Source organism: Tympanuchus pallidicinctus, unplaced genomic scaffold (assembly GCF_026119805.1).
Source record: "Tympanuchus pallidicinctus isolate F22 unplaced genomic scaffold, pur_lepc_1.0 scaffold3, whole genome shotgun sequence".
Taxonomy (NCBI): Eukaryota; Metazoa; Chordata; class Aves; order Galliformes; family Phasianidae; genus Tympanuchus; species Tympanuchus pallidicinctus.
This window is the reverse complement of record NW_026294747.1, coordinates 37,705,574-37,728,993: the sequence shown is the minus strand read 5'-3', so window position 1 is coordinate 37,728,993 and position 23,420 is coordinate 37,705,574. Positions and strand designations below refer to the sequence as shown.

At 45.2% G+C, this 23,420-nt stretch overlaps 1 protein-coding gene across 4 annotated transcripts in view; it reads right to left on the bottom strand.

The window, feature by feature from the left end:
• IFT43 (intraflagellar transport 43) overlaps positions 1-23,420 on the bottom strand; it is an 80,844-nt gene that overhangs the window by 39,738 nt on the left and 17,686 nt on the right. For all 4 annotated transcript variants that reach the window (XM_052696062.1, XM_052696063.1, XM_052696064.1 and 1 more), the window contains 3 exons: positions 12,457-12,489; positions 12,003-12,049; positions 78-150 (listed from right to left, as the gene is read on the bottom strand). In XM_052696062.1, the coding sequence (XP_052552022.1) occupies positions 78-150; positions 12,003-12,049; positions 12,457-12,489 (153 nt within the window). The remainder of the gene's footprint in view (positions 1-77; positions 151-12,002; positions 12,050-12,456; positions 12,490-23,420) is intronic.

Genomic DNA, 23,420 nt, shown 5'->3' with positions numbered 1-23,420 from the left:
CAGGACATGAGATAAGATGGAGTTTAATTTCACCACACATTTCACACAGCCAATGTGAGCCTCAAGAGCTCTCTTACCTGGGTGGGGCTGCCACCTGCATGGCCAGATCTTCCTCCTGGACTTCCTCTAAGTCAGGGATCACAGGAATATCTGCAATAAGAGAAAACAGCGTTTGAAGACAACCTTTTAGCTGAAAGAATCTGGCCATCATCTGAAGATTGGTAAGAATTTGCTTCCTATGAGATACGTTGTCAATTACTCAGCTCAGCTCAGCCACATAGAATCTGCTATAAATGAGGTGTGGAGCATAAAGTGGCAGAAGCCTTGTGAATGAATCTGCATGCTAAAGGAGGTGCTGGCTCCTTGCAGACTGGGCAGAGGCTGTAACCTTCCGAGTGGCTGAAGGAGGAAGTGCTGGTGGTCCATCTGACACTAAGACTAGGGAGGATGCGCCAAGCTGTAACGTCATAAATCTTTTTGTGTCTTCCAGAGTGAACCTGGAATGGCTGATAGGTGTCACTAGATATTCCCAGCATGTTGATTATGGTTATTCCACCTAAAAAGGGTACTTAGAGGGAAAAAAAAAAAAAAAAGAAAACAGAGGTGAGCAGGAAAAACTGGCTGCGCACTGCATCCCGCTAGAACCTGAGAGATGCTGTGCACTCAGATGGTGGAGATGCCAGTGGTTGGCTCTGGGAAGAAGTTTCACAAGCACAAGGTGGGATCAGAGCTGGCCCTCTAGTGCTGGAGCAGGCAGGCTGCTCCTGCCTCTGCCAACAGCACAGCAGGCAGCCGGGCCTGACTTTGCCCAGCTTTGCAGCCCAGGCTGAGATGAATATTCAGGAGCTGTAGAGACATCCCCACCTGTGGCGGCCAAGGCTCCGGGCAGGGTTTTGCTGAAGAGCCCCTTGTCCGGCCGCCTGTCAGAGCTCCTCAAGCTCTCAGCTGCCTTCTCTGCCCAGCATCCCCTCAGCATCCCTGGGGCTCACTGGCTGCTGGGGCAAGAGCAGCCCTGGCCCAGCTGCGGGAGGGCACAGGTCAGCACAGGCCTCAGTGTGGCAGTCGTTCGGCGCTGGCCACACAGTGGGATTTCTCACTAATTGGCTGCCTGGCGGAGGGCTGAGCGGGACAGCGGCTGCAGAGAGAGCCAGGCCAAGGCAAGCGGAGGTGACAGCTTGGATGATCTCAGCAGAGCTGCGCCTTCGAGCTCCCCAGCTGCCTGAGGAACAGGTGCCTGCAAAGCAGCTCTCTGACTAAGGCAAACTTCTCAAAGACATTTAAAGGAAAACTGCAGCAACAGGCCCCCAGGACGTCCCTTAGAGGGCAAGAAACACCTCACCGGTGTGTTACCATGCCTTTGGGATATATCTGTCCCCCCTCTGCGTTTAGGGACAAGAGCCAGGAGAACCTGCTGTCCCACTGGCTCTTCTATGCAGGGGCTCCCAGCTCAAGGTAAAGCTTGTAATAAAATGCAGTCACAGGCTAACAGCATCTCTGTGGACAGAGACTGACCTGTGGAGAGAATTGCTCAGTGACAATGTGGGAGAAAGTCCCTGTACATAACAAAGACCAAGGAGGATACAGACTGTGGAGGCTGTACAACAGGAGGAACAAAGCACCACACAGAGGTACCCTGCCAGACTTTTGCTTCTGTTTATTTCTTTTTGCACTAGAGAAAACCATAAACTTAGTGCTCTGAGCTGCATCTTCCTTTTATGCAGGTTTCCAAAGAGTTCTGTATTTGCCAGTGCTGATTTTATCTCATTGCCATTGAATTCCATGGAGAGATTCCTGAACACCTTCTTGAGTGCTTCCTCTACTCTGTATTACCATCATGAAAGCAATCGCATAGAAATTCCTTCGAAAAGAAATTAAAGGCTCCAATATTTTTATAGGCACTTTGAAAATATTTCAGACGGAACTCGTGGAAATGCTCTGGGGGCTCCTGCCAGCCCCTCCAGCAAAGAGAACTGCATGAATGTTCTCACTGAAAAGTGCCAATGATTTTGTCCATTCCTAGGCACACGCAATGCTCCTTAGCACTGTTAGAGACTCAGGAAACAGAACATAAATGTTGCAAGGAATTTAAAAAAAAAAAGCTCCCCAGGCCAGTTGCTATCAACGGCAAATCAGGCCTGAAATATTTGGGTCCTTGTTTTACTCATAACTTCTCCTACCCTCTGACAATATCCACAGCGCTATCTCTCCACAATCCCTCTCCTTCCTCTCTTCTTACAGTTCACAAAGTGTCTCCTTTTTCACCTTCATCACTGAGTAGCCAACCTTCCACTTGCCCAGGCTCCTGCCCACTATTTGCTCTTCTTAGCATGTACATCTTTCTTTTTCAACAGGCTCTAACAACACAGCTAAGTCATGGCACTATGCCTACTGTAGGGAACGGAACCACACGAGCTGCAGTGCTGCAAGAATACAGGCATATGCTTTACTTTTAATACTGCCATTAGCTGCAGTAAGATGACTCTGATATAACATTAATACATACAGAAATGTTCCAGGTCCATGTTCTCCCAGTCTCATAGTGCAGCACTCATACAGAAGTGGTTTTAGGCTTTTCCAACAAAACTACCTTACAAACTTCTACTGCTATCTATGCAGCCTCCTGCAAGTGATCTTCCCCAGACAGAACTCCTCCAAATTTCCATTTCATATGACAGATAAAACTGCCAGAATGAACGCTCCTAAAAGCAGCACTCAAGTCCCCCTGAGAGAGTATCTCAATTTCATTTTAGCTGAAGAGAGAGTAGAAGAGGTGGACACATGTGCCAGGTACTTCATCACCAGCAGAAGACGTGGTATGCCCATGATAGAGGAGATAACATAAAGCTCAGTGCCTACAGCGACAGTAAAGAGGATCGGGTGAAACTTCCCTTTATTGCTCAAAATGACTGGGAACAAAATCAAAACAAAGCCTTTCTCATGAATTTTTCAGCCTATAAACAAGACACTAGTTTCAAAACTGCACATGATAGAGATATGAAATACTGAGTGAGCATCAAATGCTGGATTACACCACTGCAGATTCCCCTCCATCCCTCATATAATAGCAAGCAGGTGCAAACTATCAAAGAATGAAATCAAAATGAGTGCATCCACACATAGGTTAGGATAGGAGACACCAGCACAAGTGTTGGCTAACAGGAGAGTTGTAATATGTTCCATCAAACTGAATGCCTTAGAACATCCAAGTCCAAAGCATAATTAAGAGCAGTATTTTTATTACAATAGCTAGATCAAACGATGTCTTAAACTATTAGAGTTCCATAGCTAAATTATGACAAGATGCTGCCAACATGAGGCAGAAGCATGCGAGCAGAAGAACGAAGAAACAAAGGGGAAAGGCTACATCTGGGTAGCCAAACAATAAACAAGGAATAGCAGTTTTTAAAGTGACACACAAAGCAGGGTTCTGTGCTCGTGACAAGGAATGTGCAGTGACCATCACCTCTTCTGCCCGTTAGCAAAGAGGTTACTGATGACAACCACAGACAGCCACACAGACAGCAGGAGATGGAGGCATGCCTACTAACTACTGCCCAGCTACACCTGCAAGTTGTCAAGTTGCACTTCCCCTCCTAGGAGCTTATTTTTGGTTTAGTAGCAACACCTGCAGGCTCTCATCACAGTGAGATCTGGTCCTAGCCCCACAGAACTCAATGCTTTGTTAGAGACAGACAGAATTTTTTCAAGGTCAGGCAATAAATCAGAGCTGTTCCTAGAAACCACATCCCAAGTCCAGCCTACAGTTGTTCAGTACGGTGGCTGCCAAGTCTCACCGGGCTGCTTTAAGTCACCTAAGCCTCGCACCCAAGATCCAAACACCCAAAAGAACATCTCCATCTTGCTTCATCTGATTAACTTCCACCAGCTGGATGCGTATTTCCAGTGCCAGTTCAGAATGGGCACTTCTGCAGTGGGGATGGAGCTGTCTTCTCTTCCCATCCACTGCCATATCCAGAGAACAAAAAGGGCAGTGGCTGCTGAAACTGGCAGTCCCCTGCCACTAAGCAGGCACAAGAATGAAACTAACTTTAGTTTAAGTTGCTTGCTCATAAATTGTAAAAATGAGATAATTACAATATCTCTGCTGCTGCAAAACTTTGTTTTACTGAATGCTGTTACCTTCTGCATCACGTTTGGGGAATTTTAAACAGGCAAATGGAAGAAGGTCTGATTGAAGATGAAGTTAAGTGAAAGAAATTGGTCTCATTTAGCACATGACAGGATTCATCTGTGTTCTCAAGTCCACTGAGGTAGCATCATGGGCGTTTCATATTCATGAGCTGCTGCGACACTGTGTCCCCTCATTTACAAAGCACCGTGTTCAGCAAATTCTGTCCCTGTAGACACACTGTGCATTTCATGGTCTTGTCAGAGAGACATCAAACACTTCAGTAACCAAATACCAGAAAATGGCTTTAATTAGCGCATCTCAATGCAATAAATAATTTTTCCCTCTAAGTGGAAAAATGGAGAATTAAAAAAAGAAAAGAAAAAAGTGAAAATCAACAGGCAAAAAAAAAATCTTCAAAAAACCATAAGGAATAAGGGACACATTCAGCCTCTGCTGAACACACAAACAAGCTTGAAGGCTTTTGGAAGCTTTCTCAGGAGAGCAGCAGGCAAATGGAGAGGATAAAGAATACTTCTTTGGATGTTGAGACATTAATTTCATAGGGATACCTTTCCCTTACTGAAATTGCCCTAGGAAGAGGCTGATACTGAGCAGTGTACCTTTCAGCCAGCAGGGAGATGAAAACAGTAGGGTGAAAAGCAGGTGGTACTACAGCTGCTGGGGCAGTCTTAAAAGCTGAGACAAGCAGAAGATAATCTGAGATTCTCATGTCCCAAAACACCCCTCTGAGAAGCGTAATGGCGTGACATAGGCAGCTGAAGGGAAAAGTCACTCTTTGGTCTGAGTGGATTCACAGGACCTAGACAGGATGGGTCATGCAGCAGATTCAGCAATGACCCTCCTGCCTTGCTTTACAGATACATCAAACAAAATCTTTTTTTCTTCAGCTGCCAAGCTCTGATGATACTGCTAGCTAGATGGAGGACTGGCTGGAAGGTTGGGTGGTTCACTGAGACACCCTACTACCTTGGATAGCATCTCAGACGACAGCTTGCTGGACACACATCAGCCATATTTGCTATCTTTCAAGGCTGCTGTTGTCACAAAGCCTCAGTTTTGATCCCTGGGAAGCATGAGGAGAGATAATCTGCTGCAGTGCAACCAGAGCACCAAAAAGCCACGTCATATGAGTCTCTTGAGCTCATATGAGCCCTCTGTGCAGGGCTTCAACAGGTGGCAATCTATGGCTTATATTGTGCAAGACCAGATACTAAAGGCTTTGAAGACAAGGAATCTCTTAACATATAGGTTCTTCACCAGCAAAGGACAGGAGAGACAGGAGGCCAAGATCAGGACCTGGAGTCCAACATATTCCTGAGGTTATCAGCATCTACAGCGGCCAAACACCTCCTAGCATTTACCCACAGTCCCTGACAGAGCACTGCACCTGCCCTCCTTTCTACTAACACCTGTTTTTTTCTTCACACAGGTTGCTCTTTGCTCCTTTGCAGTATTCCCCTGCTGAAACATACTCAGGAGCTGGCAGGGCAGCAGATGAGAAGGCATGAGGTTCTCTGGGAGGGTTTGGTGAACCCAGAAATACAAAACTGTCCTCAATAACACTGGAGATGAGTGATTTTGTGCTACAGTGTTAGTGTAGCAGAGAAAGCAGCTTCTCAAATGCTCCTGTGGATCTATGTTTGGGAGCAGGCGTATCTGATTCTATTTCATCCTCTTCATGTTACGCTGGAAAAACAAGACAAACTACATTTCTTTTATGCTAAATCCTTAGGTTTTTTATTTTTTTATATATATTTATTAAAAAATGCCTCTTTGATCGGCAGCACCCATGACATTTCCACATCCAGCAACTCCTCAGAAGCCTCCCTCCCTCCACACAAGGCCACTGCTGCTGACAGCTACCCGGGTTTGATCAGAGCCACTCAGAATCGGATTTTCATAAGACAGATGAGGAATCTTACCGCTGCTCTCTCTCATATCAGATGAGAAACCGAGGGGGAGGGGGGACGGGTCCTGAGGGAACGACACTACAATCAAGGGCTATGTGGTTCTCTCTCTGTCCCTCCACTGCTGCAATTTTCAAAGGAGCTTGCCTCAGGCAGTTTTAAATGATGGTGTCTCAATTCTGTAATCATCTTTCAAGAGCTTTTTCTTAAAGGGTATTTTAGGTAAACCTAGTCCGTCAACTACACTTATGGACTCAGCAATCACAGGACCAACATGACTATGTATCCACCATACTGCAGAATACAGTGATAGAAGATGCTTACCCACTCCTTTATTTTCAGCCCCAAACAAGCCGTGCTCACTCCCTTGCAATTAAATTGTCCACTGCCCTGTGACAAGTGGTTAGTCACTCCAAACAGGACTTCAGCCATATCCCCTGGGACGTACTCTCTGTTTCCCCCATCCACCACGACTGCCAAAAAAGGCTTCCTCAAACAGCAGAACCTCCAGATCGCAATGTCAGCAGTCATTGTAGGAGTTCAAGCTGGCCTGGACCAGCAGCAGAGGAGAAACCATGACGTTGGTCTGAGTTTGCCCTTCACTGACCTTGTGCAAAGACTTAGGGCAGTGCAGTAGGGAGCAGCAAGTGAAGGAGAGAGGTGCATTGACAGAACCACACACAAAGTCATAGCACAGAATCCAAGAAACACAGCAGTCATTGTCACTCTGCCTTAGGCCCCTCTCTTCAGTCCCTCACACAAGCTCCCAACCACCATGTTTTTCACTCTGTATCCAATGCAACTCATGCTCAATGCTTTTAGCCCATATAGCTCTGCCCAAACCTGCTGGCTCTCAAGCCTCTGAAGGACTCACTCCACAGCAGTTCCTGCAGATTCACTGCAGATTCCTGCAGAATCGGAGAATCCTTAGAGTTGCAAGGCACCTTTAAAGGACATCTAGATTAACTGACCTGCAAGGAAGAGGGACACCACAGCTAAATCGGGTTGTCCAGGGCCTGATCCAGCCTCGCCTTGAGAGTCTCCAGAAACCTCCTCTCATCTTACCTCCGCTCTAGGCAACCTGTTCCAGTGCCTCACCACCCTCACTGTGTAAGACTTTTTCCTTACATCTAACTTAAATCTACTCTCTTTAAGCTTGAAACCATTTCCTCTTATTCTATCACCACGGACTCTGCCAAAGAGTCTGTCCCCATCTTTCCTGTAGCTTCCCTTTAGATACTGAAAGGCTGCTCTCAGGTCTCTCTGGAGCCTTCTCTTCTCCATGCTGAACAGTCCTAGTTCTTTCAGCCCATCCTCACAGGAAAGGTGTTCTATCCCTTGTGTCATTTTTGCAGCCCTTTTCTGGACGTGCTCCAACAGGTCCATGTCTGTCCTGTACTGAGGACTCCACATCTGAATGCAGTACACCAGGTGAGGCCTCACCAGTGCAGAGTAGATGAGCAGGATCACCTCCCTCGACCTGGCCAAGTTTCTTTTGATGCAGCCCAGGAGACAGTTCTTTCTGGGCTGCAAGGGCACATCGCTGGCTTATGTCCAGCTTCCCATCTACCAGCTCTCACCCTTCTGGCTCATGCTTGGCTGATAAGGCTTTCTTTGTCATACACTCCTTGCAGTCACAGCCCCCAGAAACCACCAGCACTTGGTGTGTTCTGTCAGAACAGCAGCTCACCAGGAAGCAACTCGCAAACTTCATCAAGAATAACGCAGGCAGCAATCACCTTGTGCTCTTACTCTCAGCTCTGTTCAGAGTAATTTCAGCACTGCTGCATATTTGCATGCAGCTTGTAAGGTGTTCGGTATTTTATGGCCATATCCTGTGCTACCCTTCCACCTGATAGACATTGTTTCCAGGACGATGCAGGGACCAGGGCACATGCCCACTTTCTCCATTTCTTGTTGGGTTTTTTTTGTTTGTTTGTTTTTTGTTGTTTTTTTTTCCCCAAGCAAGTAAGATTAATATTCAATGGAGCACTAACACATTTTCTACTGCTCCTGTTACGCTCAGAGCCTGGACTCCTATCCTGCTCAAATGCAAAGGAGCTGCTGCCACATGCCAGAAGGGTAAGAAGTCCTTCTAAAGATTTGACATTGTATAGAGAGGTCTCATCATCAGCTCTGCTTCCTCGAGGAGGCTTCCCAGCAGGCAGGAAGGGATTTTGCCTTGAGGGCACAGATCCAGTGACTGTCTCTTGGCAGCTTTCCTCACCTGCAGGTCACGTCCGGGTTGTCTGTGAGCACAGGCAGGCTTTCATTTCAATCAGCTCTCTCATTCACCCACACTATCTGCTTTAAAATAAGCTGTTGTTCCCATAGACAGAGTATCACATGTGTCACAGCCCAATTCTCCACCAAAAGCCCTGTTCTAGGAGCTATGCAAGAGTAAGAGAGAAAGGGGCAAAAGATTTCTGAAGATGGGAGAACAGTCTGTAAAAGAAGGAGAGCAGGGAGAACAGATGATAATATCAGTTAACAGACCCCTGCTCCAGTGCTAAGAGGAAAAGCCCAAGGACCATGCAGTGAGGAGACAGGCATCCAGGGTGTGGAACCTAGCAGAGCAGAACAGGTGGACAAGAATAGAACATAGAGGAAACTTTTATACAACAAAGTTGTGTGCTGATAGAAGAGTGTAGCTGCATGTCAGAATGAGACACACAAGCTGAGTAAAGTCACGCACAAGCTAAGTAAAACAAACCCAAACAAAGCAGAAGCAGAGACACTACAATCCTGCTGGAGAAAGGAGCAAAGGGAGGAGAAAGCCCTTTCACATATACTCAGTTGTCCTGTCCTCCTCCCACTTTATGACAAAGAATAGTCTGTAGTGGGGAGAAACTGCTCATGGCTGTTACAGAAAGCACTTGTTAAATTCTCCTGATTGTCTCCTACCTGCAGTCTCCTGGCTCTACAGCACTCAGACTCTGCTGCCCGTTTTCCCTGTTGACATGGACAGAAAATTGAGCAATTACCCTTAAACTCCTCTCTCTTAGATTGCCCAGATTGCTACATACATGGCATTAAGCCCCCAATTGCCCCTGGCTGAAAGTGACTCAACTAGGCCTGTCCTCTAGGAATTAAACATTTTTTTGAGGCTTGTGAAAGTTTATTATTCCTTAAGATATGATGCATTAAATCCTGTTAAAGCGAGTTTTCCATGGTACAGAGGAGCTGGGCTGCACCACAGTTCGGTTGGACACACAACAACCTCACAAAGGAACATTAGTTATCCACTTGCTGTGACTAAGTTCTAACGTGTACCAGTGACTGCTCAGGAGGGTGGGCAGAGAGAGGGTGGGCTGAGCTCAGAGAAGGAAGGCACTGTAGGAAACCCCAGAATCCATCAGACAATGCACCAGAACTGCTGCTGGAGAGATGCTGTACTTTTTCATATCAGTCTTTCCAGCTTGCAGTTTTAAAGGAGCAGATGGTGCTTTTAGTGAAACACGTTTCTTTGATCCCTATAACTCAACACTGGCTCCTTTTTAAAATGGCACTCTTGTCCTGGAGTAGCCTCAATGAAGAAGAAATACAGGTTAAAGAAAATGAATTCTGAGCAAAGCTTGAGCCAAGACACTTCACTACTAATATTTCAGTGGTTTATCTTGCAAAGTGTGGATGACTTGCACCTGGGTTGCCCTGTGCAACTGTAAGGAGTGGCTGAAAATGCATATAGTTCCACATATGATGCTCCTGTGTAGTCCAGTCTTCACACAACCTTCCCACACTCTGAGAACCAACTGTCCTTCTCTCCCACACTCCCACATTCTCCACATGCCAAACCATGGATTCTCTCCTTGTCATTTTTCAGTGCTTCCTCCAACAGACTCCAAATTGTAAGCCTCTGAGCTTTAGTGCCATACAAACGATTACAGCTGAGCACACTTCAGATACGTAAGCTATCTTTTTAAGGGCAGACTGTTTTGTCTTTCATTCTTTAAATAAAAAGGTTGGACAGCGGACAAGCAATGTTAATGGAATGGTACAGCTAAGCTTTCTAATAGGGCAAAGGAAGGTAATACAAATGTGCTGGTTGACAGCAGCAATCAGTAGGCAACCGCGCCTGTTCATATTAAGTTGTACAAGCTAACACATTATGCAGCAAAAAATAACCATGACCCATCCTTGGGGATCCATACACCAATGTCTTGATTTAAGGGTGGTTAGAATCTGGGCTTTATTGCTACAGTTAAGGACACAAGCCCTTCACTGTGTGCAGGGGAGGCCAATATGACTCAATTTAAGGCACAACCACAGCATGCCTTCTGCACTGGCTAGCTCTTATGTACCGCTCTGCTTAATTGCAGAAGCATTTTTAATCATGTTCTGGAGTTTATATGTTACCTGTCCTCACTGCAATTGCTGAGTCCACACAGAGAACTGCTCTCCCAGAATCAGTCTGTTTAATTTCCCTGTACCACTAGGACCACTAGCATGCAATGTATTGATCATTCAGAGATTTTCCATATCAGAATTAGATCTACAAACCAGTGTATCTGATTATACAAGCAACTGCCCGGGTGGGATCTCCCAGTAACGTTTGCAGGACCCTTCTTCTAACACATGCATATAGTCCAAAGTTGAATTCTGATTAGTAAACAAGCCAAAACTAACTACAAGCCACAAATTAGGTACAAGTAAATAAGGGAAGCGTATTACAACCTATCATGTCTTCATACCATGTTCTGTATCAATTCTATTCTGTATTTATAGCCCAACATATTCTGTATTTATAACCCAAGCACTAAAAGTCATATGCTGCAAACATCTGGCAAGTTTTTATACCTGGTTAGCAAAGAAAGTTATTATACTCTGAATACAAGACCAAGGTTCAACAAGAAGGACAGCACACATGCAAACAGACAAATAGCTATTCAGAACAGACTATCAGCCTCAGTGATATATCATGAAATTTAAGAAGCCCAAGAAACATCCCATGGGGGAAATTAAATCTATTCTGAAGATGCCAGTGCTATAAAGGTGCCACTTCAGGCAGTCATATGCTGCTGTGCTTAATCTGTCTGGAAGACCCAAATAAGTCTTCTAATTAGTCTCATTAAACATATTGATGTCTCATCCTTTGTGACTTCCAGTAATTTTCTTAATGCTTGGCAGCATTTTACAGATGCAACTTTTTATACACTGTATAAAATTCTTAGCCCTTGAAAACTGAGGTAGCTGCTAGAGACTTCAATGAATTTCTACATCCATGGCCTTCCACTGTTTGCCTAGGACTTCCTACTACAGATTTTTCCTGGGCTTTCTCTTGCTTCAATCAGTCCTATAAGCGTAGGTAATATAAACCGTGTGGAAAACTAGCAGTGGTAAGTTAGGAGTCCAGTACGATAACCCACCAGAGTAAGTTCAGCTTATGATCTAAGATCTTGCATTAGTGTGAGTGTTTTTCTTAAATAACGAGTTCTCTCATGACAGATGCCTTAAGAAAACTGTGCAAGCACTTGTCCTGATAGGCACAAGATAAAGCTTTTATCACAAAACACAAGAAGAGCTTTAAGCAGAGCCTGCTATCACCTAAACTAGGGGACAGCAGTGATTTCTATCCCTGCTTTTACCTTTTTATCAGGCTTTTAGCTTTCTTCTTTCCCAGTACACTATTATCCCTATGGAGGTAATCACAGAGAAGTGTCCCCACGACACTTTCTTTCTTCCTCAAGGCATTTATTATTCTGTGTCAATGAAGAGTCAGACTTAGACTGTAGGTTCATTTCATCATCGTTCTCTCAATCTTCTTTGCACTCTCTCCTCCATTCAGCAGCTGTGAGACTTAAACAGCAGCCACATTTGTTTCTCTCCTCAAGCTGATTCATTCTCTAGCCATTTCTTACCAGATAGCTGCCTCTGCTCACTTTACTGGATAACCCCCAGACAGGTATAAAGGCAATTCTGGCATCAAGTAGGTGAAAACATACCTCCTCCCTCACTCGATACCTCCTGGCTCTGCTGCCTGAGACGATGACTGCAACAAAACACAAGGTGAAAAGAATTTCAAATGAAAGCCCAAAGAAGCATCTTCTTCCATCTTCTTCTTCCCCACAAGTCTACAATGCCTCATATCTGCGGCAAATACTTAGGTTATTACACGTGGCTTAGACAGCAGAGCCTGGCATGAGTCTGCTGGGAAAGCAGGCATGTTCCACTTCTTTCTCTCACACGGGAATGACACAGCCACCATAAACTCTGTATCCAGGGAACTACAGAGCAACCAGTCCTGACCCATGACCAGTGCATGAATTTATGCCAGGCTCTGCATCCACCCCAGATTCCAGATCTTGATGTACAGGAGCTAAGAGAGTTGCATCCCCTTTCTCTATGAAATCAGATGTAGAAGTTGTGAAAGAAGTCTCAGCAACAATGGGAACTTACTCTTCTACTTCTTCTGCATGCTTTTTTCCTGACCTGCAAGACAAGGAAAAGCTTGTGCTTAGAAAAGTCTAGAAAGATATATTAAAAAACATATATTTCTCTGTATCACTCTTAATGTATAAAACAGTTCCTGCAACCAGGTCTAATATCACACATCACACCTGTAAAGAATTCTTACTGACCACTAAACCAAGGCATAAAAAAGTCCCTGAGTGCATCAAGACAAAGCAGAATCATCTGAGTCCCAAAAGACAATCAGGTCCAGATACAGCAAGGAACAGAGTCCCTGTTTTTTTCAGTTTCTCAGATACTTTTTTCATACTCTCTGACATCAACTGTGGGCAAAGCTTGCCTTACCTGGGTGCAGAGGTTGGCACATTAAGGAGCAATAAAGAAAGTATAATTTGTCTACCTTCCCCTGAGAGATCAACAGGTTCTTCTAGCCCTTGGTTGTGCTTAAAGATTATGTGGTCGCCTCTGAGGGTTAGGAGCTCTATCTGAGCAGGCCAAGTTCAGGTCAGACATGCTGTCGCTGCAGTAAATCAGGGTTGATCCGGCTGAGTTAACAGAAGTTCATAATAATAATGTGGGGGGGAGGCACTGGCAAATGGCAGCTCCCTTGCTCTCCACCCCAGCAAGCCCAGAAGTAATTCAGTTCCGATTAGGGATGCTTGTTCAATATTCAAAATGTAAAACATGGAGGTTGCTGAACCAGCACTTTGAAAAGTTAATTAAATGCCAGGTTTCTTTTTAGCAGATACTTCATCACTCACTGATTGCTTTGGCCATTTTGCAGAGTGAAGTTTCATCTCTATGCATTAGGAATAAATATTCTCCCCTCTCTCAAGTCAGAGCACCATGACAAGAGCACATGGGGCCCTACTCTACCACATGCACTGTCCCAGGACACACCAAGATGTGAGAGAAACTGCTGCACTGCCTTGCACTTCACCTTTCAAAGTCCTTCCATGAAACAGGCAGACTTCTCATCAGTTCTCTCTGATGAGGCCACAGGCCTCTTTGAGTCCTCCTAAGAACAGTCCACTCTTCTAAGAGCAAGACAATGTCTAAATATGAAAAGAAGAAAGATCCTTGTCTCCATTGCTCTCCTTGGAGCTTGCAGTCTGTGAGAGGCTAAAGGTTAGACCCTATAAGTAATAATAGTCCAGTGATATCACTGCTATGGTCAGAACTACAGCCACATAAGTGACACCTGCACCTGAGCTTCCAGCAGAAGTACAGCGGAGTTATGAATTTAGGAGAGTTCTTTCAGCGGGGAGTAATTGTCCAGTTAAGTCATTTTCCCCAGTGATAGTGCAAAACACATTTGTGACCTCCTGATGCTGCAGAAAGAGAAAGTAATGGATCAGAGTCCACTGCCAGCTCACAACAGAGTTTGGAATCTGACCAGAGATGAAAAGATGATACATGATTTATCCCATTTTCTCCCTCTCCCTTCTGCCTTCACGGAACTGCTTCCCACAGCCTGTCTTCAGACCCCTGGCACTCGCAGTGGGATCATTTCCTGGAGGTTCTATCTAACCTCTCCTTAGCATGATCCCATTATTCTTGCTAATTGTCCAGCCCCAAATAACCCTTTTTTTTTCCCTCAGCACTCACGCTTCTTACATTCTTGCTCACTGCCTGTTCCCAGGCAGGAGTGAAACATGTTTATACTTCCCAGGAGAGGGTCACACCTTGCTATCCCTGCAAGCAATTGCTGTTTCTTTTTCCTGAGCTCGCTCTCCTGATAGATATGCAGGTGGCCCACTGGGAACGCAGTCATATTTCGTCCTAGTGGCAGAGACTATTCTGCTCTTTCTCAGACTTTAAGCTTTCCAGACTCTTCCTGATTATGTTATAAATGGACTCATTGAAGGCAGTAAGAAAATATAAATTATAAGAGTTCACTTCACTGATCTAGATGACTCCAAATCCAGACAGCTTTGTTGGGGGTATCAGTACTCTTACTTAGGTTTAATTTTCTGTCTGCACTCAATACTTTCATAATTTGTACAGAATACTCAGATTCGTACACACTTCCAGAAGGCAGTTTTTTCACTCCTAAAACTATCTGCAAGCTTGCCAAATAGCTTTACTTTATTATGAAATAACTGCACCGTATTGAAAAAAAAACAGTAATGTGGAGAATAAATTAATAAACCAGGAAGGGACAGCAGTACTGCTCACTGTAACGCCAGAGCCTGGGTGTTACAACACCCTCCTGTCTCTGCAGGGCTAGCTAAAGCCCCACTGTCAGTCCAGTCCCCATGCTTCAGGGAACAGAGGTGGCAGTGGAGGAAAGTATGTTACCTCGACAGTACTCCCATTTATAGAGAGCATTTAAATACCAATGGAAGCAGAGCAGGAGACAGAAATGACTGCTGTTCTGTTTAGGTGAGACATCTGCTTTCAGTCACCTGCACGACAGAGGTTTGTTAATGGTCAGGACTTGGAATAGCATCATTTGATGAAACTGGCATTTCAAACCAGCTCATGGGTAGAGAACTATCTGGGATATATGGTATGAAACTTCTGTAAGAATTTCATGTTTTACACTCCCTGTGACCTTGATGACCGAGTTAAGGTAAAGAAGATAAAAAACAGCTTTATTTTTTCAAAAGTCCCAAACCCAAAGCCTTCCTTTTATTTTCTCTGATGACATATTACTTTTTAATTCCTTGTTTCAAGCTGGGGAAAAAAAATCAAAAATATTTTTGGTTTGTTCTCCTGGCTAATGTTTTGCTTTCTTTGGCTGAAATGCATCATCTAAATCTACCTAACAAAGTGACCCAGAGAGAAAGGACAAGCTTTGGCCCATGTCCTGAGGTTAAAAACCATCCAGGCAATAAGCAAAAAAAGTTGTTAATAAATTCTTGAAATGTGTCCTGCCTCCAACCCTGCGCCTTTCATAAGGTTGGGTAAGGGCTGAGCTACACATGAGACAGTGTGCCTGCAGGACCAGCTACCTGCTTGTCCCTTTGGTCTCCAGGTGCTATCAGCAGCTTCTGGAAGCCCTGCAGGCATTCTTTGTAAAGTTACCACACTGCTCAAAGTGGAGTGGAGCGGCCATTCCTGAGAACTGGCTCAGATTTATCAATGCCAATTGCAACATGCTGAGACCAACATTTCATCCTTTAAAGAATATCATGCCCAGGTGCACAGCATCTCACTCACCCCTAAGGGCATAAGATTCTAGTAATGAGCGAAAACTGACATGGAAGAAGATAGACTGTAAAGTCAGGTCAGTATAGATAGATTTTCTACTCTCTTCTTGAGTTCTCAGCAACAAGTGCATTGCCCTCATTTCCTGTTTGCTCTAACAGGAGACAAAGCCCAGCGAGGACAGCAACAAGCATCCATAAAATGAGCAATTGCGCATGAACTATAGAATGGAATGGTTCCGATGGAAGGGATCTTCAAAAATCATGTCTAACTGCCTGACCAATTCAAGGCTAACCAAAAGTTAAAGCAGATTATTAAGGGCATTATCCAAATGTCTCTTGAACACTGACAGGCATCAACCACTTCCAGCCTTTGACCAACTTCATGGTAAATAATTTTTTCCTAACATTTATGCTGAACACCCTCTGGTGCATCTTTGTGCTGCATGAATATACACTTAAGTAAGGGCAAGCAAAACAACACAGTCCCGGGAGCAATGCTCAGAAATGCACTGTCTGCTGTATTCACACCAGCCATCATCCGCTCTTGTGAGAACAATACTTTTGTTTCTCTCATTCTTTCTGACGGGGCAGAAGACCCCCGGCAGACCCCAGTGCATCCTATCACACAACTTCCGCTATGCGCCACCTATTTGTCTCCAAGCTGTGCCGGAGCAGAAGATATAAACGTGATCTCGCTCTGGAGCGACGCTCAGCCCCAGCCGGCCCGAATCCTGCCTCGTGCAGAGAGGGGGCTGAATCTCAGAACCCTCAACCCCCCCCCCGCACCGCAGCGCACAGCCCGGCTGAAAGGGAGCTGCCTACAGCCGTGCCCAGAGGTGAAAGGCAGCTCTAATGTAGACATCATCTCCGTTAAACTGTTTCTTTCTCATTTAATGGACTACCACGGAGATCTAAATGGAGATAAAGTAGCAGGGCTCAGAGAACTGCCAGGCTGCTATCTTTATGCAGCATGACAATGTGCAGTGGTTAATTAGACACCGTTAACCTATTTTAGAGACGCACATAACTGGGATGAATGGAGGGAAACGTCCTTGAAATCTCTCCGTGCTCGCAGCTCACGCAGCTCCGCTCACGCCCGCAGCCCGCTCCGGGGGAGGGAGGACCCCCCGCACCCGCCGTGTTGCTGCGGAGCTCCGGCGGGAAGGCGGGGGACGATCGAAGGTCTCCGCCGGGCCACGGCCGCCCTCTGCCGGGCCTCGGCCGCGCGGCGGCCCCTCGGGACGGGCTGCGGGAGGCGGGTGTGAGGGGATCGGCTGCCAGGGGGGCCTGGAGGGCCGCACGTTGCGAGGTGCTTCGCAGGGCCCGGCAGCCCGGGGAGAATCTCATCCGGCATTCTTGGCATGTCTGAACCACTTCTCTTTACGATTAAAACCAAACAAACACCGTACACTCCTGCTCAAGTGTTTTGTCCGTGCCCATCACCGCGGTGAGTGGGCGTTGAGCCACGAGCAGCAGCTTGTTCAGCAGCCCGAGGCACAACTCAGCGCACATCCACACTGACGCACCAGTGCGAGCGCTCCCAGCTCCCCACGTGTGGGGCTCGGTCACTGCTTGCTCGCTGGGGCACAGCAGGTGGAGAACACCCACCAAAGCTTCACAGTGCAGAACCGCAGTGGTGCTGGAAGGCATTACGCAACACGTCCTGACAGCTATCCCGTTTCACCTTCCTTGGGCTGCTGAGCAGTTGTTCAGCTTTCTACCCACCTCTCCCAGGACTGTGGCAGCCTGGAAAAGACTCCTAAAATCAAGCTGAACATTGCCATCAAAACAGCACCCTCACCAGAGCCAGGATTGCAGTGAGCTTTTATTTCTGTCATAGGACACTGTCTCATGGCCCTCCGCTCCCAAGCCCAGGGGCACATGGGTGTGTGTTGGTATTTCCTTAATGGGATTTGGCAGACACACAACTGTGGAACCTGTAATGGTCCTACAGATGACACTCTGGTGCCTCACATCTCCCTGGGGTGCCTGAATCACATGCTAAGTGCTGCATGGGTGGAAGAGGGGCACGGCCATGAGCAAGCACTCCCTGCGGGACAAGACCTGGGCTGGAGCACCTCTCCTTGAAGAAAGATTGAGGGAGCTGCATTTGTTCAGCCTGGAGAAGAGGCCCTGGACAGACCTCACTGCAGCCCTACAGAACTTCAAGGGAGCTTACAAGCACGATGGCAACTGATTTTTCACACTGTCTGACAGTGATAAGACAAGGGTGAATGGCCTTAAACTAAAAGAGGAGACATTTAGGTTAGATACAAGGAAGAATTTTTTCCACTCAAGAGTGTGGTAAGGCCCTGGCACAGCTGCCCAGAAGCTGCGGATGCCCCATCCCTGGAGGTGCTGCAGGCCAGGCCCTGGGCAGCCTGAGCTGGTGGGGGACAGCCCTGCACATGGGGGTGTATGCAGAGGTTTGGGACTGGGTGGGCTTTAATGTCCCTCTAAGCCCAAGCATTTCTGTGATCCTATGATTTGACAGACACTGTGGCTAAACAGCTCTAGCTGACATGGGTATAAGAGGCACTAGCCAATCTGTAGCAGATTTTTTCTCCTCATGCTGTTTTTCTCCTCGTGTCCTAGTATACAGACTTACTTAACAGAAATAAGAAAGGAAGAAAGCTCTGGCAAGCAGGCTTTAGGAACTGGCACAAGAGAAGAAGCAGGCAGATGCAGTTCACAGGGTTGCTGAACCTCAGCCTACACACTGCATCGTCCCCATAACAGATGTTCCCAGGGTGCCCCAATCCACTTGCTGGTAAAGAGCTGAACAGCAGAGCTGCTCTGAGCTCCCACTGAGCAACAGAAAAAACAACAACACTCAACACAAATTCCTGCTGTGTGGGAAAACAGCACTGCAGCTTCTAGAGGTATCCACCACGCATCTTTGTTCCCTGAGAACAGGGGCTCCTGTCCAAGAGATCACATCCCCAGTCTCCAGTGAGCAGTGAGCACCAGAGCCAACTCTCACATCAAATGGGGTTACAGGAGCATTTCAGTTCCCATTTAAAGGGAAACATACATTTCTGATCCTCATGATTACAGAGAATCCAACTGCTAAAGGAAACAGAACTAGAAATCAAAGACAAAGAAGCTGGGTTTTTGTGTGGTTTTTTTTCCCCCCCAAATCCCACAACAGAAAGCAAACTCCAAATTCTGAAGAACCTGGCCAAAGTCTATTTACTTGTCGTTGAAAACGTTATATTAAAAAAATAAAAATATAAAAAAAAAAAAAAACCCAAAACTCAGACAAACCAGGTATAAGTGCCACCTTGTGCTGTCATCTGAGAGCCACGTCTTCTAAAAAAAATGATTTCTAAAGAACTTGGGAACAATAGGCTGGTTAGGGGAGGACAGGGGGAACTGGGGGCAAACAAGTAGATCAAGGTCACCTTAGTTCTCTTTCCACAGGTAAACTGCATCAAGTCAGACTTTACAGTCAATTTAGTGGTGATCTAAGTAGGCCAGACAAGTTTTTAGCCTTGGCTTTGACTGATTCAAAAGAGTTCCAAGTTGCATGTAGTCTTCAAGAGTGCTTTGCTTTTTTAAGCTCAAACTATTCAGGACAGCAAGTATGGTCTTCCCTGGATGTGCCGGTAAATTCCTTGGAGATGTAGAGAACTAAGGAAGGAAAATGCTTTGCTTTCAATCAAAAAAATGAGAGACTTCACACTTTGCCATCTCAGCAGCTTACATGGACTGCTACCAAAATGTCATGCTTTTCTTGTGCAGGCTCCATTTTCCATTTCCTAGGGGAGCTAGATTCTACAGCCCTTCTACTTCTTCAACTGTCCAGTGTCTTTCAGGAAAAAGACAAAGGAAACTTCACAAATAAAGAAAAAAATAAGCAGAAAAATAGCTTAAAAAAAAAAAAAAATACAAAAGCCAACTCTTTTTCCAGGCTCCTCTGGGCTCTGCAAAGATGCAGGTATGGGTATAAGTCAAGCATTTTCCCTTTGCTGGAAACCCTTGCTAGTCACACGGTACAGGATTAAAAGGAAAAAATCCCCCATCACAGCAGTGGTACTGAGGGACTCTCAGATGACTCTTTTGTCTTTAAGGGAGTTTCAATTTTCTGCCAGTTATCTTTACTGAGTCTAAACAGAAACACCAAGGAGAGCTCACCCCAGCAATGACATGGAGGGACAAGAGGACAAGAGCCTGTTAGCATTCCTGGAACATCCAGCTTATTAAAAAAAAAAAAAAAAAGAGCGAGAGAGAAAGAGAAGAAAAAGCCCACCCCAGGCCTGCACACTGCAGCTTACCGCCATCTTGATGTCCTTGATGCGTGCCGATGGCGTGGAGGCGGCTGGCACCAGAACAGCCCAAGAGAAGGAATGAGAGGCCAATGGAGATTTATGTGAGGAGAGTGAGATGGACAAGGTAAAATTGTCAGGAGGAGTTGTTAGAAAGTAAAATATATTGTGACAATTCCACTCCTGCCGTTCATCAATAAACTGACAGATCATTTAGTGTCAATTAGGAGTGATAGATGGACAAGTCCCCATGATCCTGGGCCAAAATTAATGGCTGGGAGGGAGAGGGTGATTGAAAATGACGGCTGACATTGAGAGGAAAGTCCTGAAGGTCCCCAAGGGGCTATTACTTGCCTCATTCCCTTGCAGATCAATGCAGGGACAAACCCAAAAACAGACACTTCAAGACAAAACTTAATCAGACTTCCTTTTCTATCTTCTCCTTCTCAGTTGTGCCTCCTCACTCGGTAGCCTCGATCCTTTGTACCTGTACTCTTCACATCACTGAAGACATCCACATAGGGAGGCAAGATGCAGAGGGAGCCTGCTGCAGGAGCTTGGCTCTGCTCCTAACATGGCAGTGTCATACGGAAGCATAGCCCAGGATTTATCTCAGCATTGCAGGGCTGGGAGTAGAGGGCAGACACAATGACACAAGCTTTTCCCTGCCATGTCAGATAGAGAAACTTGTGAACACTTTACTACTCCCACTTGCAAGACAGGGATGGCCAGAGGTTCTATAAAACAGACACTCTTGAGGGTCATCTCATATAGATGCAACACAGGATAGTTTAAGCCCATCTTCTTCAAACAGGAGGTTTTTAACTTTAGATAGCTCTAGAGACCTTAAATCATAAAAAACCTTAATCTCTTAAATAACTTTTCTCCAGCTCCAGGGTGCAATCTCACCATTGCCCAACCTCCAGAGTCCTAAATGATTTCTACACAAAGGTTGAGTTATCAATACCGTTCCACTCTAAAGGTCATCCCAACTGCATCCACTTCTTTCTTGGGCCTTGATATTTATCTTCCTGTGAAAGGCACTGCTAGACACGTCTGTTCCAAAACATTCTGGTCATTCACCTAAATAAGCCCTAATTATTCCAATTCTGTATGACTGAGCAGTCAGAAAAAAAGAAATTTCAGTTGTGGCTGGAGCACTTGTTGCTAAAATGCCACAATCCATGTGTAAGAAAGGAGACACATGGGATCAAAAAAACAAATGAAAATCATACTTACAGGAAGAAAAACGAAGGAAATTCTATAAGGAAAGTAGGATATAAGGAAAGTCAGATAGATGAGATCAGCAGAACCTGGAATTAAATGGGTCTTTGAAACATCTCTCCTTTGTCAAGTCCCCACCAGTATGCAAAAATGACTTTTTTTTTCCTTCTCCCATTGGCAGGAATGCTGTGTTTCTTTTTCTTCCTTCCAAAGCATGAGATAACCTGACAATAAAACCTTTGCTTTGCTTGACACGAATGTCAACACTGATGTTATTAAGGACATCAGTAGAGTTTTCAGAATGGCACTTGAGCTCCATCCAGTGGTTGGAGCGTTGCTTCTCTAGCATAAAACCATCTGTAATTACTGCCATTTATGTAATGTCAGCAGGGTGCTGGGCTCCAAGCAGCTGCCTTGGTTCTTGGCTGGTCCCCTTTCCTGTAACACTGGCGCTAGAATATTGCTGGGGCAGCAATGGGACTGCCTCTTCTCATGGAGAACTGTTCTTTTCTCTCTGTACAATGCACAGTACATTCAGCTGCAGAGAACCCCATCAGTAAGCAAAAAAAGATTTCTGTGTCATTGCTTTGCACCATTTATTTGCTGACGGCACAGGGCAAGTCTGAGGGTTTGCTCAGAAACTTATCTATAGTCTTCACTATTAGCCATATCAACAAATTGGGACTCCTAGTCATGACAACTGTTTTACAGAGGTGCTGGGAGTCCAAAGTAATCGCTCCATGCTTGACTTTTAGCATTATTATTATTATTTTTTGTAAGAACAAGAAAAAAGGACAGCATTATGATCATTCTTGGGACTTTAATATCTGACACTTGTAAACGCCATGGGAACTCGTGACAAAATTACTTTCTCTTCCTTGCACACAATCTGTGCAAATTAATTTTAAAACTAATTATAGACTGGACTCTCCTTCTCTTCCTAACTTGCAATAGTCTGAGACAGCACAAGTCTAATGGAAGGAATCAGCAAAATGGTGAAAATATTTGAAAGTTCACCTTGGTATGAGAAGAGCTGGATAGGTAAGGGCTGAGGAGGGAGCAGCAAAGATAGAAAAACAGCCACAAATTAAATTCTACTCTAACAGTTATTCAGTGGAAACACAGAGAACAATTTCAAATAATCATTTCAAACTGATGAAACTTGGATCTAGAAACAGCAGAAAAGAGTTAAAACAGCCCTGCAGGGAAAGCAGTAAGTTTGCAGTTTTACTGCTGAATCTGTCAGAAACAGAACTAAAAGCTTATACCTCAAATAAGGAAGAGAATGATGCACAAGACTTTCCCAAGTGGCTGCAGTATCCCATCTGACCCAAAATATATTTGCACAACACAGAAAATCCAACTGCGGTCATGCTGCTCACCCTCACTTCATAAGCAAAATATCACAGAATGTATTGCTGTCAGTTCAAAATTACTTAAACAAAATTACTTAAAGCAATATACTCCCAAGTGTAGGCTGAGTTACGCTGGCATAAGAGCCCTTTATGGCTGCATCAGATATGTTAATAGAAGCACGTTATTCTAGTGTATCGATATCTATCCCAGTGAAATTGGAGCAATGACTTGATGGTCTTCCAGACTGAGACAAATTGGTAGAAAAGCTATGGGGAGATAAAGCCTGAGAAAACAGAAACAAAAAAGCTACAGCAACATTGGTATGACATCAGCCCATCGATGACTCAGACTTTTCACATGAAGGTTCAACTCTGGGATATGTCACAAGGACAGCCTTACAGGCCAGCATCTCAGGCTTCTCTGAGGGAAAGGAAAAGAGATCAGCCTATCAAGAATCTGCAGCTGAAGCGAAGAAATGACAGGAGAAGAGCTGTACAAAAGCCTCATCCTTCCTACAACTAAAAGGAACGTCAGAGCAAACCTTCTGTTCATAAAATTTATTCCATAAAAGCTCTTACTACAAAGGAAGAGAATACTGTCAAGTATGACACAATACTGTACTCATGAACGAGAAAGGGGAACGTCTTCATCTTATGTCCCACTGGGCAGGGTGCTATGGGTAGAAAAGTCTGCAGCCCTCTAGCTCCTGCTCTGCTTCCAACCTCGTAGGAGTGTTTACTCCAAGCACCTGGTATATCCATTATCCATGCAATGGGGATGCTGGAGAAGCACTGGTGATAACTACTGCTCTAAATCTATCTGATAAGGTTCAAGTTAAACCACAGAAAACATCCTACAGCAGCACATAGCACAGTGCCATCATATTAGGAACCTGAGCACTGTCCTTCAGGGCACATTAGGCTCAGTTCTGAATAACTGAAATAGCTCT